The sequence below is a fragment of the Phycodurus eques genome, chromosome 18 (assembly GCF_024500275.1).
Source record: "Phycodurus eques isolate BA_2022a chromosome 18, UOR_Pequ_1.1, whole genome shotgun sequence".
In the NCBI taxonomy this organism is placed as follows: domain Eukaryota; kingdom Metazoa; phylum Chordata; class Actinopteri; order Syngnathiformes; family Syngnathidae; genus Phycodurus; species Phycodurus eques.
The window spans coordinates 14,777,416-14,793,796 of record NC_084542.1 but is presented as its reverse complement, the minus strand read 5'-3'; the positions used below and the strand labels follow the sequence as shown (position 1 = coordinate 14,793,796).

General features: G+C 40.0%; 2 protein-coding genes across 3 annotated transcripts in view; one reads left to right on the top strand and one right to left on the bottom strand.

Moving 5' to 3' along the window:
* pak5 (p21 protein (Cdc42/Rac)-activated kinase 5) overlaps positions 1 to 7,067 on the top strand; it is a 54,076-nt gene extending 47,009 nt beyond the window's left edge. Inside the window, 5 exon segments of the mRNA XM_061704257.1 lie at positions 110 to 243; positions 1,935 to 2,061; positions 2,577 to 2,702; positions 3,391 to 3,525; positions 4,566 to 7,067. Coding sequence (XP_061560241.1) covers positions 110 to 243; positions 1,935 to 2,061; positions 2,577 to 2,702; positions 3,391 to 3,525; positions 4,566 to 4,721 — 678 coding nt within the window. The 3' untranslated portion in view covers positions 4,722 to 7,067.
* A 1,921-nt stretch (positions 7,068 to 8,988) lies between these two features.
* On the bottom strand, positions 8,989 to 15,080 carry lamp5 (lysosomal associated membrane protein family member 5). Of its 2 annotated transcripts, none has more exons than XM_061705145.1 (7): positions 14,912 to 15,080; positions 14,628 to 14,747; positions 13,623 to 13,813; positions 12,652 to 12,783; positions 11,786 to 11,882; positions 11,208 to 11,396; positions 8,989 to 9,716 (listed from the first exon to the last, which is right to left on the bottom strand). In XM_061705145.1, the coding sequence occupies exons 2-7, from the start codon at positions 14,677 to 14,679 to the stop codon at positions 9,535 to 9,537; spliced, it is 843 nt and encodes a 280-aa protein (XP_061561129.1). In that variant the 5' UTR covers positions 14,680 to 14,747; positions 14,912 to 15,080; the 3' UTR covers positions 8,989 to 9,534. The 2 variants fall into 2 exon arrangements, with proteins under 2 accessions (XP_061561129.1, XP_061561130.1); XM_061705146.1 differs by having other exon boundaries at positions 14,628 to 14,742.
* Between the last annotated feature and the right edge of the window lie 1,301 nt (positions 15,081 to 16,381).

The following is a 16,381-nucleotide window of genomic DNA, read 5'->3' as shown; positions in this document are numbered from 1 at the left end:
GTAATCCTGTTACGGTTAAAACTCCCGAATGCGTTCCCATCGAGATGAAGAGCTAATATTAAATGACAGGTATATTTATATGTAGGCCTATGCGTGTGTGTCTGCGTAGGTGGTGATCATGAGGGACTACCACCATGAGAACGTGGTGGACATGTACAATAGCTACCTGGTGGGAGACGAGCTGTGGGTGGTCATGGAGTTCCTGGAGGGAGGGGCGCTCACCGACATCGTCACGCACACCAGGTAGGGGACCGCGCGCGCGCACAACATACCCAAGACAACAAATGCGCTTTGCAGTAACAATCGGGTGTCTTTGAGCTGGAGCGGCGCTAAGGGAAGGAAATGATGCCAATGTCACTCCCCCCGATCATCTAAACGTCACCGACTCCGAAATGTCCCGCCTTCCGAGTTTAAAGAGGCAGGACAGTCGAACGCTAAAGTCAACTTAGTTTAGCACGAAGAGAGCGAAGCACGAAGCCGGAGTTAGTGCCTCATCGGATTCCGTTTTTTCCTTCGCAACCTTCCCTTCCATTTCCCATCTCTCTCCTGTGACCTGGAGGAAAGTTTGTTCGGAAATGTAAAAGATTACCGAGGAAAGATGTCACTTGACCCGTTGACATTTTTCAAAAAGGTTAAGGGAAGTCGGTAACAGTGAGACAGTGGCCGTAGCACAAAAGTTGGATGTATTTTTTATGGCCTTTGTGTTCACAGGTTATCACACGTTGGATGAACTAGATACACGAGCAAACACTTTGAAGAATGTCGTCATTGTTTGTGTGTGACTTCTGGTCAAATGTGCCTGGAGTGGGAATCCAGATGGACTATGTAATGCTGGGGGCTCGTGGTGCTGTCCCCTCTTAAAGCGACGAAAACGTCAGCACTGGAGGAACACGACACAGATGCTCCGGAATGAAGTCCTTCGCAACACTTTTTTTTTTTTTTTTTTTACTTTACTACCCTAATTGTGTGTTCATGAGTTTCCACGCTTATTGTTTCGGTGCTTAAATTCCAATCGTTTGAGTGGATTGTTGGCGCGTGCTGAGGACCAGACTGCTTACACTTTGTTCTCTCATAAAGGACAACAAAGAAAAAAACAACAAAAACCTGACAAATTCAACACGGTCGTGCATCATTAAAGTGAGCCTACGTGATCATTTTAGTCTCCAATAGTGCTCCTTAAAGGCTTTACAGGGAAAAAAATGCTAAAATGCGTCTCGCCCGAGTTAGCTTAGCACTAAAACACAGTTAGTTTAGGGAAACACGAAGATTTGAGTTAGATTATTTTACTACAAAAAAGACTAAATTAGCTCAGCACAGAGTCTGAGTTAGTGAAGGTTAGCACTAAGACAGTTGTCCTTCGTAAGCAACAAGACAAAGTTGACTAAATTTAGCACCCAAAAAAAAATCTAATTTGCGTTGCACAAAGACAGTCAATTTAACGCTAATTCAGAGTTAGTTTAGGGAAAAGACAAAGTCATCTTAGCTTTAACCAGTACAGAGTTATCTTTGGTAAGCACAAAAACTAAAAAAGTTAGCTTAGAGCCAAGACAGAGTTATGTTTGGCAAACACAAATACTTGAGTTCGATGAGATTGCCACACAGAATGATTTTATCTTGGCATCGAGGCTTTAGGTAACGTGCATTTTTGCGAGTGTGCGCGGCGTGGGTGCTGTTTTCAACGTTGCTATAATTGTCATGAACATGTTTTGCATTGTTATATTGAACAACAATCTTCTGTTTTTCGATGATCCTCACCTTTGTTGTGTGCGTGTGTGCGTGCGTGTGTGCACATCCATTCAATGTGTTCATTATCAGAAGGCTCATTTGTTTCATGTCTCATGCGTGACACTTCATCTATTTCACACCGTGTGCGTGTGTGTGTGTGTGTGTGTGTGGTGTGCGTGCGCGTGCGTGTGCGTGTGCGCGCGCGGCAGGATGAACGAGGAGCAGATCGCGACGGTGTGCTTGTCGGTGCTGCGTGCGCTGTGCTACCTTCACACGCAGGGCGTCATCCACCGAGACATCAAAAGCGACTCCATCCTGCTCACCAGCGACGGACGGGTAAGCGCGTACACGCACGCGACAATATCTACAAAATGTACACGCTCGCCAAACACGTGCACAGGCCAACAAGGTGGAGCTCAGCCAATCAGAAGGCTGGAAATGTAAGCCCCTTGCTATTCAGCTAAAATGCTCATTGTGAAAAACGTTCTTTGAAATAAAGTTGTGATGGCATACAAAGGAAAATGCAGTCAACTATATGACAAAAGGCCCAAAAACAGTATTTGATTTTTTTTTTTTAATTCAGAATTTGAAACTCATAAAATGATTGTAGCACTTTTCTTACTTTTTTTAAACTCAACTAGCAAAATATTATTAATAATTGCATATTTTGTAATTTTAATTGAAGTGGGTTTTTTTATGTTAATAAAATAGAGGAGTGCACATTGAAATACCCACAAAATGAACATTAAGAATGTATTACAGCTTTTTTTTTTTTTTTTTTTACATTTTTGGTTTTAATTTTAAAATTTGACATGGAATAATTGTCCACATGATTTAACTACTTTTTGCAGATCAAGCTGTCCGACTTTGGCTTCTGTGCCCAAGTGTCCAAAGAGGTGCCCAAGAGGAAGTCGCTGGTGGGGACGCCATATTGGATGGCGCCGGAAGTCATCTCCAGACTGCCTTATGGGACAGAGGTGACACACACACACATGCACACACACGCACACACCTGCGTTGTACAAGGCTCCACTACATCGTAGATATTTTTGGTGGAATGCGTCTGTCGTGGAAATACCGTTATATCGTGTAAATTTGAGTTTTTACAAGCGATGGTCAATCACCGATACCAGGCGTCGGTATCGGGCCGATACTGACCCTATTTCACGGTATCGGGTACTTGTGAAAGCTACCGATACCAGCCTTATAGTAAGACAGAAAAATGTGACCTCAACTCAGTCCTCCTTGCCAGTAGTTGGCGCTACAGTGTGGCAGTTTGGCGAATCCTCATGTGCGGCAGAAAGAAGGTCTTTGTTCACAATTATTTGTCATCGTGTTCATTGAAACGTGTGAATATTTATACTCGCATCGGCCCGAAAAAACAGGTTGCGCATCCCAAATTTCCAACATAGACGCTACAATACGTACATTAATTTCTATGCTAACAATTTTTTACATGTTTACTATGTGTTTAAAAAGTGTGTTTTTACAAGTCTAAATGTGTTCAAAGTGTGTGGGAGTGTTAAAAAAGTGTTTTAGATGGTCTCTCGCTATGAGATATTCTCGTATTGCGGGCGGTTCTTGAGCGCGTCCTACACGATGTTCACTTTATGCTAATATTGTAAACACACGAAGCATGATGTGTGTGCGTGCGTGCGCGTGTAGGTGGACGTGTGGTCGTTGGGCATCATGGTGATCGAAATGGTGGACGGCGAGCCCCCGTACTTCAACGAGCCCCCCTTGCAGGCCATGAGGAGGATACGCGACAACTTGCCCCCGCGGCTAAAAGAGTCGCACAAGGTGAGCGTGAGCTAGCCGTGCCGAGCGCTAATTGTTCAGCTGAACAGTTTGTCGACGTTCCAGCAGCTAGCCAGGGTGCTAATTTCTGTATTAATCGTTTCAGAATGGTTGGGTTCGCGGTCGGCATTTACCAAGTGATATTTACTCACGACATACGTGTTCGTTAGCATTCGATTGGCTAATTGTGTAGCTAACTCGGTTGCCAACGCTGCAATGTTTAAATACATACTTTCAAATAAACATCAACGATATAGAAATATGTATATATATATATATATATATATATATATATAGAAAGAAATAATAGAAATGAGACACGAAATAATAATCTAAAGACACATAGGAAAACTATTTTACTTAAAGTATAATGTTGTTATATTGTCATTTTATTAAAACATCTCAAGAATTTACACATTTAACAAATAAAAACTAAACTAAAAAACTGTACAAATGAAATAATACAAATATAAACACTATGTAAATAAAGAAATTGATCATATGACAAAAAAGAAAAAAAAGATTATACAAATTTAGACATAAATATTAATATATATATATAACACAAGTTGAAAAACAAATGTAAAACTAAACTTTGAACTACCAAAAAAGAAACAAATCTAAAAAAAAACAAAAACATACAAATATTAAAAATAAAAAATGAAATGGCAACATAAATACTAAAAATATAAAAAATAAAGAAAAATATGTGAAATTAAAAATTAAAATGCCAAAAAAGTGTTAGAAATATATTGTACAAATGTACAAATAAATAAACATTACATAATACAAATGTCAAAATATTATTTTCAAATGTAAAAATAAATAATACAATGTAAAAATAAAGGTTACAAATAAAATACAAAAAATAAATATTAAACAATATAATTTTTTTTTAAAGAAATGAAACATGCTAAAAGATACATTAAAAATGTACAAATAAATCATACACAAATCAATAATACAATGTAGAAATAAATACTACAAATATAAAAATTAAAAATACAAATATAGAAAAAAAAATACCCCCCCTGTGGTCGCAGGTGTTGTCGGTGCTGCGCTCCTTCCTGGACCTGATGCTGGTGCGAGAGCCTTCCCAGCGAGCCACCGCGCAGGAGCTCCTCCAGCATCCCTTCCTCAAACTGGCCGGACCGCCGTCCTGCATCGTGCCCCTCATGAGACACTACCGCCACCGCTGAACGCACACACACACACACACACACACACACACACACTTTTGTGGTTCCCGCCCCCTGTCAACACTCACACTCGTAACCGTGACTTAGATTAGCTAACCAATACAAAGAAAAGACACACAAGTACCAAGAAAATAAGGAACTCAAAGTGGACTGCGGTCATTTTCGTCCCCTTCGAGGACCTGAGCGGACCCCCGAGATTGTGGGCGGGGCCTCAGTCCATCTCTGCCGTGCGCGACGTCTGCGCTTGTATTTTAATGAAGAGCAACTTGTAAGATTGAGTGTACAGTTTTGATAACTTTGAGTATTTGATGGTGTGGTAGCCATTGTGATATGAGCAGTATTCAATAGACTTTCCTACTCTTTATAATACACTTTTTTTCATTAATAAATAGATATACAAACACACATACACACACACACGCACACATTAAATATCCCAAATAAACCCACTTGAACCCAGCTGTTACTAAAAAACAAAAAAAAAAAAAACAAACAAACAAAAAAAACCTAAATATATTTATTATTATGATCTATCTTTGTAGACAGAACTTCCATTAAACGGGCAAAAAAGGGTAATGTCAGACATTTTCTATGGACTTTTTAAAGTATTTATTTATTGATTGCAATTCATTTTTGTCGAGTGTGGCCTTTTTTCTCATTCATTTTCTTAATTTTTAAAAATTATTTCATGAAAAAGAAAGGCGGCGGTTGACAGGGATCTACTTAAATACACTCAAATGCAATGAAATGGCAACTTGACTTTGTTTTTGTGTCAATAAAAATATTCATTGAAATTATTGAATATAATATTATCTTCATTCATATAAGGACTATTTATGAATATAATTACAAAAACACCACATATTAGACCTTAGCCCATGAAATGTTTCCATGTAATTTTTGTTTTGTCAGTTGAACTAAAAAATAAAATACTTAAAAAAAGATATTTAACTTTTTCAAGAGATCATCAGTCATTAAAATATGAATATTGAATTATTGAAACAACACATTTTAAATGACCAACTATGATAATCACATACAATTTACTGTATATGATATTGATATATATTCCCATTAGCATTTCGTCGCTGTTGGGCAGAATCCTCGCATCTCCAAAATGACAAAAAGCCTTAATGACTTCACCGAAGCTAATGACGACGGTGATGTCATCACACAAACGACGGTGATGTCATCACACAAACGTAGCTCTGTGGCTGACCAGTTTTCCTTCTGCACCGAAACACGACAGTGGTCCATTTTTAACAAAACAAGCCTACTCAAATGTATCAAACCTAACTATTTTGATTCGATATTGTCTAAAACAAACAAATCCAAAAATATCGAGACTTTAAATCAGACAAAATGCCGCGAGCCTCCCACGGAGTGAGGAAGAGGTGGAGTTTTACAGCACTTCTCAGACAGTTGACGCGGAGTTCATAGATTTGCTCTCAGGCTATTTTCAAAACTTAAGATTGGTTACAATGCGTAAAAATAACAGACAACATTGGGAAAATTGCATCATTAGTATCGATTTGTGAGAAAATATGAAATGGCCCATATTTGGTTTCTGCTTGACAGCCACAATTATTTTTTTAATGTATATTATTACATGTATAATCTATAACAAATAATATACAGTTCAAAAATAAATTTAGGAAAATGACTAAAATATATACAATTTAATATTTATTAAATAATACTTTTAAAAGTCCATATAACACGTATTGCTGTATTTATATTTTTGTTTAAAAATTATAGAAATATAATTCATACTTTTCAAATTCAAATCAATTCATACTTGTAAAACCAATTAAGTGCACAATATTATTTACACACTGTTGTGTAATTTATGAATGAAATTACATCAAAAATAAATACCTAAAAATAAAAAAAATATGAATATAATAATTATTATTTTAAATTATAGTAACATAGTTGGTTTTGTATGATACAATGAAACCAATAATGTTAACATAAATGAAGTCGTCATTTTATGATTTGAGTGTATATTTTGTTATTGCAGGGAGCCAATGAAGCTGATGTGTGTCTGACACACTTATTGTAGCACACGACATTGAGGGAAAAAATTCAAATAATAATAAAAAAAAAGACTACTTTTTTACAAAGACGGAGGCTATAAAATGAAACAAAAAAAGAATATGATTCCTCGTCATTGCCATGAAATCACCTGGAATACGACAGTGTAAACCTGCTGGCATCCATTTTGACCCATCAGTCACTGTGATATGTAAATACGACTGCGTGCGTGCGTGCGTGCGTGTGTGTTGTACAGTGACGCTGCATGTCTGTGAAGATGCTTTCAATTAAAACAAACTTCCATAAGAACATTGTCTTATTGCATGGATCACTCTTTCTTTTCTCTTTTTTTGATGGGCCTCTCCTCTCCGCCATCTTCGCTTCTTTTTGTCGTCTCATCAACACCCAAAATAGTCCAAACCAGCCCAGAGTCAAGAAGCCAACTGAGAGAGAGAGGAGCTGTAGTAATTTATGGTCTTATTTGTCTTTGTGTGCTGCGAGTGCTTTGCGGCGTAATGGGATATTGATTGAGGCGGGACAGCAGAGAGGAACTTTTCTTCTTCTTCTTCTCCTGTCGGCCTCCGACGACACCTCACTAAATAAAACCCAAGCTCTGGCACGCTGGAAATAAATTCACTTTTTTTTTTTTTTTTTTTTTTTTTGCTTCACAATCACATTTGTCACGAAAGGTTGGGTGCTGTTTGTATTACGATTACAATTTTACAATATTACATTACAATTTCAAAAATGATCGTTGGCTAAAAAATTCACAAAGATGTGACGATAAACTGTAGTACAATAAGAAGATTATTTTCAAAAAATACAAGCCGCGCTTAAAAGAAGGTATAAATGTATTTTGCGTCAAATATGGATCATTTTCCAACATTTCAGCGTTGTGAGGGACACCAAAAGTCAACCATATGGGAGCGTGTTCAACGTGCCTTGAGATACAGGTTTAATTCAATCTGTGACCATGCTTAGAACTCAAAACACGTCTCTCAAATCATCTTTTCCCCTTGAAATGAATGGAAATGCCATTAATCTGTTCCAGCCCCTCGCCCAAAAAAAAGACAAAAAACGTTTTCCAATATAATTAAACCATTTGTGACCATTGTTCTGCTCTCTCTGATGTTGTTTAACGGGTTATAGCACTACAAAATATAGTTTCATTAGCGTTAGCATCAAGCTAGCAGTCAAGGTGTCATTCTTTGTTTTCTGAGTTGAAGCCTTTTTTTGAGGAATTCTTCACTATCTGACAAACTTATTTGTTGAGTTTACCGCAACCATACAGCGTTCGTATCTAAAAAAAAATGCAGTCTCGTGTCTCACTCGTATCTCAAGGCACAACTTTATGTTGCATTGTCCATTCTATTGGTATATATATAATATTCTTTTGTCCAGTTTTGTAGCTATATTTTGGCGGGGAATGTCACCGCTTGTCGACACCTGTGAGCAGTGATGTCGTACTCTACAATCATCACTTTTTTTTTTTTTCCCCCCCCCACTAACGAGTGATCTAACGCATTACAATTTCAAATCCAAAACTAGGTTCACAGCGCCACTTCGTGTGTACTATTGTTAGGTGCCTGTTTTGTGTTAAGTTAGCATGGTATGCTAAGTTCATTGGTGCGTCAGCTACAATTTATGTCCGTAAGCAGAGCTCATATTGTGTCCGCCTTTGAGTTGCGTCTGATAAGATGTCTGTAACCTGGTTAATGTGCCTTACGCAGCTGCTAAATGTAACCAATAAAGTAACTTTTAACTTATTAACTAACATTACTTTTGAATTAAAGTCTTGACTAAAACTGAATTGTACAAAAACAAAAGCAACATTTCCCATAGGAAATCATTTAAAGCCAATTAATCCAGACACCCCAAAAATATATATATTTTATAGTTTTACGTGCAGCAAACATTGTAAAATAAATCGGAATGATTATGATGCAGATGAATAAATTATGAAATTATTCCGATGATGCCCGAGTGTTTTAAAGACACAGGTTGACTTTGAGTGAATCATTAATGCTGGCAGTGCACCAAAGACACAAAATGGAATATGACCGAACACAATATGAACATAACTCGTCCAAATGACTGCAACCGGATGTGTTCTATACCAAGACTACGTCGAAGACATTTTCAATTGAGATGACAAAATCAATAGTTCATCTGTGCACTGACACCGCACATCGTCAATCTCTGAGGGCGTGAAAAAAGATCCACAGAAGTGTTTTCAGCAGAGGTTTTTATGCATAGTTTTTCAGGAAAATAACATTTTACACATTTGACCAGGCTTGTGTCCTTTTGCGTTTGTTTCACACACACGCTCCAAAAGCAACAAGAAATGACGACAAGACGACTTTTAGCAGCGAAGAAACGACGACAAATGTTGAACTGGTTCAGAATCGCTCCCTTTCCACTATATTGTGCCCTATAGAATAACTGGAGAAAATTTCCGATATAGTGATGCTCCCGATACATTGAATGGCTGTACGAAATGCCAAACTGACTATTTTAGCGCACTCTACAGTTGCTAGGGAGCGATTCCCAACACAGGAGGAAGATGATGACACTTAAAGAGACAAGCGCTACGGAAAGCCGTAACATAGTGCGTTCAATTGTCTTACTAATGAGGACAAAGAGCGTACTGGTGAACGGACCTTAAAGTGAATGTCAAGGTTATGGAATAAACGCTGAAACGGCTTATCAGATGCGCAGGGTTTTGTGCGAACATCCATGCAAGGCCGGAGACGCTCCAAGTGCAGGAGGAAGTCCTCTACATGTTTTTGTACAGGGAGCGGTCGTGCGGTAGCTGCGGCGGCGTGTGGCTGGCGCTCAGCTTGAGGTGGAAGTGGTAGACGGTCAGCATGATGACGATGACGAGCGCCAGGATGAAGCCCAGGATGAGCGGCAGAGTCTCCTCCAGGCGCTCGCGCTGGTCCGTGATGCACTTGTACGCTGACCGCGACGAGAAAAAAAAAAGAAAACGAAATGGAACAAAATTGCGTTAATATTTTCTGGTAACATGAGCTCCAAATGATCCAGAGATACATTTCAGGTTGGAAATGACACAAAGTTGTGGTTAAGTCTCTGTTAAGTGAAAATAATTGGAGACACCACAGTGACGAGTGTTGTTAACAACCCTGCCAAATTCGAATCATTAAAAGAATAATAAACAAAATGAGCCTGCGGTGGCTGGAATATATTGCACCAGGTCGTCGCGGGGCTGTTCCACGCCGCAACCACGAGGCGCGTGTAGTCCAGTCACGTCGGAATATTTTTTTCCCCCCCTTCTCTTTGTGACATGCCCACACTCACACCTGACAACGAGGCACTCTAAAGTGGCCACGCCAGCAGACTATCCACAGGGAAGATAGGAGGATGGTAGGAATAGCTAGTTCGGTAACTGCATGATGGAATTGTGCCTCTGTGAAGGAAGGCACTCAAGTGGCGGACTCTTGCCGGACTCTGAAGTCTGTCATATGGTGTCGTTTTAGCCACACCCCTCAAAAAAGTAGGAAAGCTGAAATGGTGTGAAACTGTTTCATGAATCACCACAATTCAGTGCTACACAGTTCTCAGTCGTTGCATGTTTTCAGCAGTTATTTTCAAAATGAACTTGAAAAAAAAAAGAAAAAAAAAAATCTCTCTGAATTCACTTTACAGCATTGTTAACAATTTCTGGTATTGTGAGGGCCAAAACATCCAGCGACAAACCCTCCACTAAGATGGCAAGCGCCAACACTACACATTCCACAGACATGGCCGACACGCTGCAATATCCATTCATCCATTTTCTGAGCCGCTTCTCCTCACTTGGGTCGCGGGCGTGCTGGAGCCTATCCTAGCTGTCATCGGGCAGGAGGCGGGGCACGCCCTGAACTGGTTGCCAGCCAATCGCAGGGCACATACAAACAGACAACCATTCGCACTCACATGCACACCTACGGGCAATTTAGAGTCTCCAATTAATGCATGTTTTTGGGATGTGGGAGGAAACCCACACAGGCACGGGGAGAACATGCAAACTCCACACAGGCGGGACCGGGGATTGAACCCGGGTCCTCAGAACTGTGAGACTGTCGCTCTAACCAGTCGGCCACCGTGCCGCCATGCTGCAATATGATTCAATGTTTTTTTTTTTTTTTTTTTTTTAAATTAGGACTTATGTTTGGGGTTGAGTGTTGGAATGAGGATTGAGGTGCGGAGGGTACGGGTTAGTGTTGAGGGTTAGTTTCAGTTTTTAGGTTGGGGTGAATCCAAATCTTACTTTTGCCAATACATGCCATTTTAACCACAGAAAAAGTCAGCTACTAACCCACGACACAAGTCCACCAGACCTTACTTGCTTAAAAGTCTGAGCTTCTGTCAGACGCTAAGAGTTGGATCTGGATCCCACAGCCCAGCTACGTGACGCGCTGCGCTAGCAAAACAGCCGGCGGTACTCACGCTCGCTGAAGACAAAGTCGGCGGTCATGTCGAAGGGTTGAATCTGGATGTCGTACATGTGGACGGTGACGCCCTTCTGGTGGTCGCTGCTGATGAGGGTCAGCGTCTGCTGGGCGGCGCACACGAACGAACGGCCGGCCGGCGTCACCAACGCCGACAGGTGGTGGGTGCTCGCCGTGTGCTTGCCCGCTGACGGGGAACGCGACAATACCGTCACTCCTAATCGCTAATTATGGGCCACCTTGACTTACGAACCCTTCAACTTGCGAGTGGTTTCAGTTACGAGTCACTTGGTTTATTTTCTGATTTGTGTTACGAGCCAAAATGCGAATGAACTTAATTAACTCATTCACTGCCAGACACTTTCAAATCAGTTGGAATGGATTAACAGCATTTCAATGCGAAAAAGTCATTGGACACAAGACAACAAATTCCATTTGTAAGTCAAGGTACCACTTTAGTAGTCAATAGTGAAAGTTTACAAATGTGGATGATGTCATTGCGAGTGGGTGTAAGACTGCTGAGTCGTGGTACAATTACAAAAAAAAAAAAAAAAAAAAAAAAAAAAGCCGACTCACGGTTGTAGGCGTTGATGAAGTGAGAACTTTCTGATGTGTCGTACACAAACTGAACCTTGCTGATTTTCCACACTTCCGCACCTTTGGCTCGCAGCTCCTGCAATGCACACACACACACACGCAATAAACGACTAGACACAATAGAAAAAAATATGTACATACATATTTTTCATGAATACATTTTTTAAAATCATATTGGGATTTTAAAAAAAATAAAAATACCGCTTATTTAGCAAAAAAACAAACCCCAAAAATACATAACTCAAAAATGCATTGGGAAAATTGCAGGAAACACTTTACAATTAGTAAATGCAATTGTTTTATAAACTGGATTAATCACATTAGACAAAATATGGACAAAAATATTTTATCGTAATGGTCTTCTTTTCGGCGGCACGGTGGCCGACTGGTTAGAGCGTCAGCCTCACAGTTCTGAGGACCCGGGTTCAATCCCCGGGTCCTCAGAACTGTGAGGCCTGTGTGGAGTTTGCGTGTTCTCCCCGTGCCTGCGTGGGTTTTCTCCAGGCACTCCGGTTTCCTCCCACATCCCAAAAACATGCATTAATGGGAGACTCTAAATTGCCCCTAGGTGTGAATGTGAGTGCAAATGGTTGTTTGTTTGTGTGTGCCCTGCGATTGGCTGGCAACCAGTTCAGGGTGTGCCCCGCCTCCTGCCCGATGACAGCTGGGATAGGCTCCAGCGCGCCCGCGACCCTAGTGAGGAGAAGCGGCTCAGAAAATGGATGGGTGGATGGTCTTCTTTTCAGCAGAAATAATACAAAATAAAAATGCACCACCCCTCTAGAACAAAAACAAAAACGACTAAAAAAATGAACATTAATAGCATGTTGGCGTCGCCGTCGCACCTTGGAGAAGAAGATGCGCAGCACGTATGCGTTCTTCTTCCAGCTGATGTGGATCTCGGACTCGGTGCTGCCACACTTGCCGTCGATCTGAGCGCCGCGAGGCAGCGTGAACGACGCCTGCTCGGTGATCAGCTGCACGCCAACGCGCACACGGTGAAAGAAGAGGATCATTTCAATCAGTTGTGCTTACAAAAATATTTTGGGGGGGAAATCGTTTTTAAGCATGAAACTAGATCTTTTATGCTGTCGTCAGCATTCTACAAAAGCATAAAAACATGATACAAATCTTTTAAAATTATATTACAAAAACTAATGATTGTTAATAAATGAATAATATTCCTTATATTTGGAGAAAAATACAACAAACCAAATTATTATTATCATATTTGAAAAGAAAACAACACTTAAAAACAATTTAAATGTATTATTTAGCAAAGAGAAAAACACGTGATCAGCATTTTATTTGAAACGAAAACAAAAATGGGCCTTTTCCGCACGAGTGCACCCTCCCACCTGAGAATAAAAATATATATTTTTTCACATTTCATGATCACATCATTTGGGCCACATGCTTGGCTTTAATGATGATTACAAATAATAATCACTCACTTTACATTTATAGTAAGAGCAAATTAAACAGTCACCGAAATAGAGTCACATTGTGCAAAACCACTAGTATTTGGATTTTTTTTTAGGTATTCACTTTTATATTTTGATTTAAAAAATTTTTTTAAATTTGTTTAATTCTTAACATTTGCATTTATTATTTGTTGTGTTATTTATTTTATTTGGTTTTTTAAAGTTGATTTTATTGTTTGATTTTATTCATTTTAAAAAATTTCTTTAATTAATTAATCTATTTATTTATCTATCTATTTAAAAAGGGTATTCATTATTAACCACAAGTAAGCTGGAAATCAACTATGGACTTTTTGGGGTGGGATGACAATGTAGGGGCGTGGCCTCCTTACGTCGATCCGGTTGAGCGCCAGTACGTCGTAGGGCACCACCAGTTTGACGGCGAACTCCACCATGAGACACGTGGTCTCGTTCTCCCGCACGGCGAAGATGGCTCGGTCGGGATTGTCCGACAGGCCCGACAGGTTTTCGCCTTCCTGCTCGCCCACCGACACCGACAGCAGCAGCAGTAGCAGAGACGCACCTGCGCAGGAACACCATCAGTTGTTACAAAGAAAATGCACAACTATCATAAAACATTGATGTGACAAATGCTAATTGGATTTAATATAAAAATAATTTTTCACACATTTTGTTTGTTCTGATTCCGCGTTAAAAGGAGGCTTTTTGTGAAAGACACATTGCGGTGTTGAGGCGATAACTACAACCACCCACACACGTTATACACACACACACACACACACACCTACACACATCGACACAAGAACCGGATCAGTACTCCCTCCCAAAAAAAAAAAAAAACACATTCAGCATAAAAGAACAAAGTGGCTCGTGGAGATTAAATTTGATCTGATTGAAAATAAATTCATCATGACACAAATAAACAGATTTTTTTTTTTTTTTTTTTTTTACATATAATAGAAATAAGACACACATCCACACTGCAGTGTGGAGTCACGACAGCTTCATACACACGCGCACACACGCACAGAATCAGTACTCCCCCAAATACGGCACAGTCAGCATTTTAAAAAAACACTGAGGTGAGAAATCTTCGGCACTTGGGCTGTTTACGGCTCCCCGAGATTAAATGACGGTCAGTTTAAAAATATTCAAACCTCGGCGGAAGTGTATGGAAATCATTTAACACACAAATGGTCATCATATTTTCAAATACACAGAATTATATATATATATATATATATATATATATATACACATATATATATATATATTATTTTTTGCTGAAGAAACATACAATATACACTGCAGTGTGGAGTCACTACAGCTACACACACACACACACACACACAAACAAACTGAAAAGACACACTGACCCAGGAGAAGAAACTGGCCGCTCTCCTTGGTGCTGAAGCCCGCTTGTCCCATCTTCCAGCAGTTCCCCCCTCCTCCAAACCGCCGGAGAAGCGAACCCGGAGCGAGTGGGTGCACCTGAGCTGAGCGGGACAGAGACCAAGAGAGAAGAGGAAGAGGCGGGAGAAATGATGGGAGTGTGTGTGTCAGAGAGAGAGAGAGAGAGAGAGAGAGAGAGAGAGAGAGAGAGAGAGAGAGAGAGAGAGAGAGAGAGAGGAGGGAGGGATGGCGCTACTCAAATCCTCACAAATGCAACCACTTGATCCAGTCCAGGTTACACTAAAACCAGATTCTCCCAAACTGGTCGCGATGATGCGTGGTGGCGCTCCCTTAACTCATCGGGCGCGCGCGTCACTCCAGCCGGATCCCCGCAGTGGCTCCGCCGCACTCTGGCTGGCTGCAGGTTGCGCTGCGAGTGAGGCGTGACGGGAGACCCCCCCCCCCCCCCCCTATCCACTGCCGCCCACCCCCGACCTGAGGCAGCCGAAGCCCCCGCCTCCACCCCTGCGTCCGCACAAAAGTGCGCCGGAGCTTTTCCGCGGTACTCACAGGGAGTTGCAGGGTAGTAGAGCACAAAAAGGAGATTTTTCAGAGGAGGTCTGGCGTACCCTCTCTGGTTAAAGTAGTCTCGAAATTGTTATTGAAAGTGGATTATGATCAAGTGATTAGTTTTAGAAGGGGTTGTAATAGTGTCAGGTGGCGGATGAGGTGGGGGGTGCAGAGTGGCGCGACCCCTCCCCCTTGGTGAACACTGCAGAACCTCACAGAACCCGCTCACTTCTTCTCAGTCGACACACGCTGAGAGTACAACTCAACATCGCTTGGAGTTTATTCTGAATTAATTTTTATTATTATTTTCATTCATTTTCTATTTTATTTTTGGTATAGTTTTTACGTACTTTTTTTGTGCAGGTTTTGAAGAAAACCAACAAAAGACCCACTTTTTAAAAAAGACATATTTTTGAAACTTTCCTTCTTTTATATATTTACAGTTAAAACATTTTTTTTTTACATTTAGATGCAAATTTGGAAGAAAAAGACTTTTACTTTTTTGGGGAGGACCGAGTGGATACTAAAGTAGTACTTGCCACTGATGTTTATGGTCCCCTTGGAGGTCCAAGTCGGAAATATTTTATGTATTACAATGTTATTATTATATTACAATGTATTACATTTTTTAAAACTTGTATTACTCATTACTCTTATTTTTACATTTGATTACTTACATTTGTATTTTTATTTTTTTCAAAAAGCACCAAATAGACCCACTTTTCTGGGAAGGAAAACAAAAGCATTTTAATTTTAAAGCTTTAATTAAAAAAAAAAACTTTTTATTGACATTTCACAACTTTGTGTTTTTTTTTTTAAATATATATTTTTGCATCTTAAAAAACGCCTCCCCCTTTTTTGGAGCAAGTGGATGCAGTCATACTGGCGTTGTCGGATGTTTTGTGGTTGATGATTATGCTCCCATTGGAAATGCAAATTTTAACTATTTTTGTCATATTTTTTAAAACTTGTATGAATTTAATTTATGACACTATTGCTTTTTTTCTTTGCTCTTGCAACTCCTAAAGAAAGCCACCCAAAAAAAGCAAAAATGGTCCCCCTTGGAATATCCCCTGCTTTATATTTTCCACTCCGCTTTGCACCTCCTTGTGATTCTGGATGGACTAAATCTCTCTCCTTTTTTTTTCTTTTTTTTCTTTTTATGTGT

Bases quoted from the DNA above. Each gene is read 5' to 3' on its own strand.
- lamp5 (XM_061705145.1), bottom strand. From the start codon at position 14,679: ATGGGACAAGCGGGCTTCAGCACCAAGGAGAGCGGCCAGTTTCTTCTC. The intron at 11,883-12,651 runs GTGCGACGGCGA...TGTGCATTGCAG, and splicing joins TGCGCATCTTCTTCTCCAAG to GAGCTGCGAGCCAAAGGTGC. The intron at 11,397-11,785 runs GTGAGTCGGCTT...GTTCCCCGTCAG, and splicing joins CTTCATCAACGCCTACAACC to CGGGCAAGCACACGGCGAGC.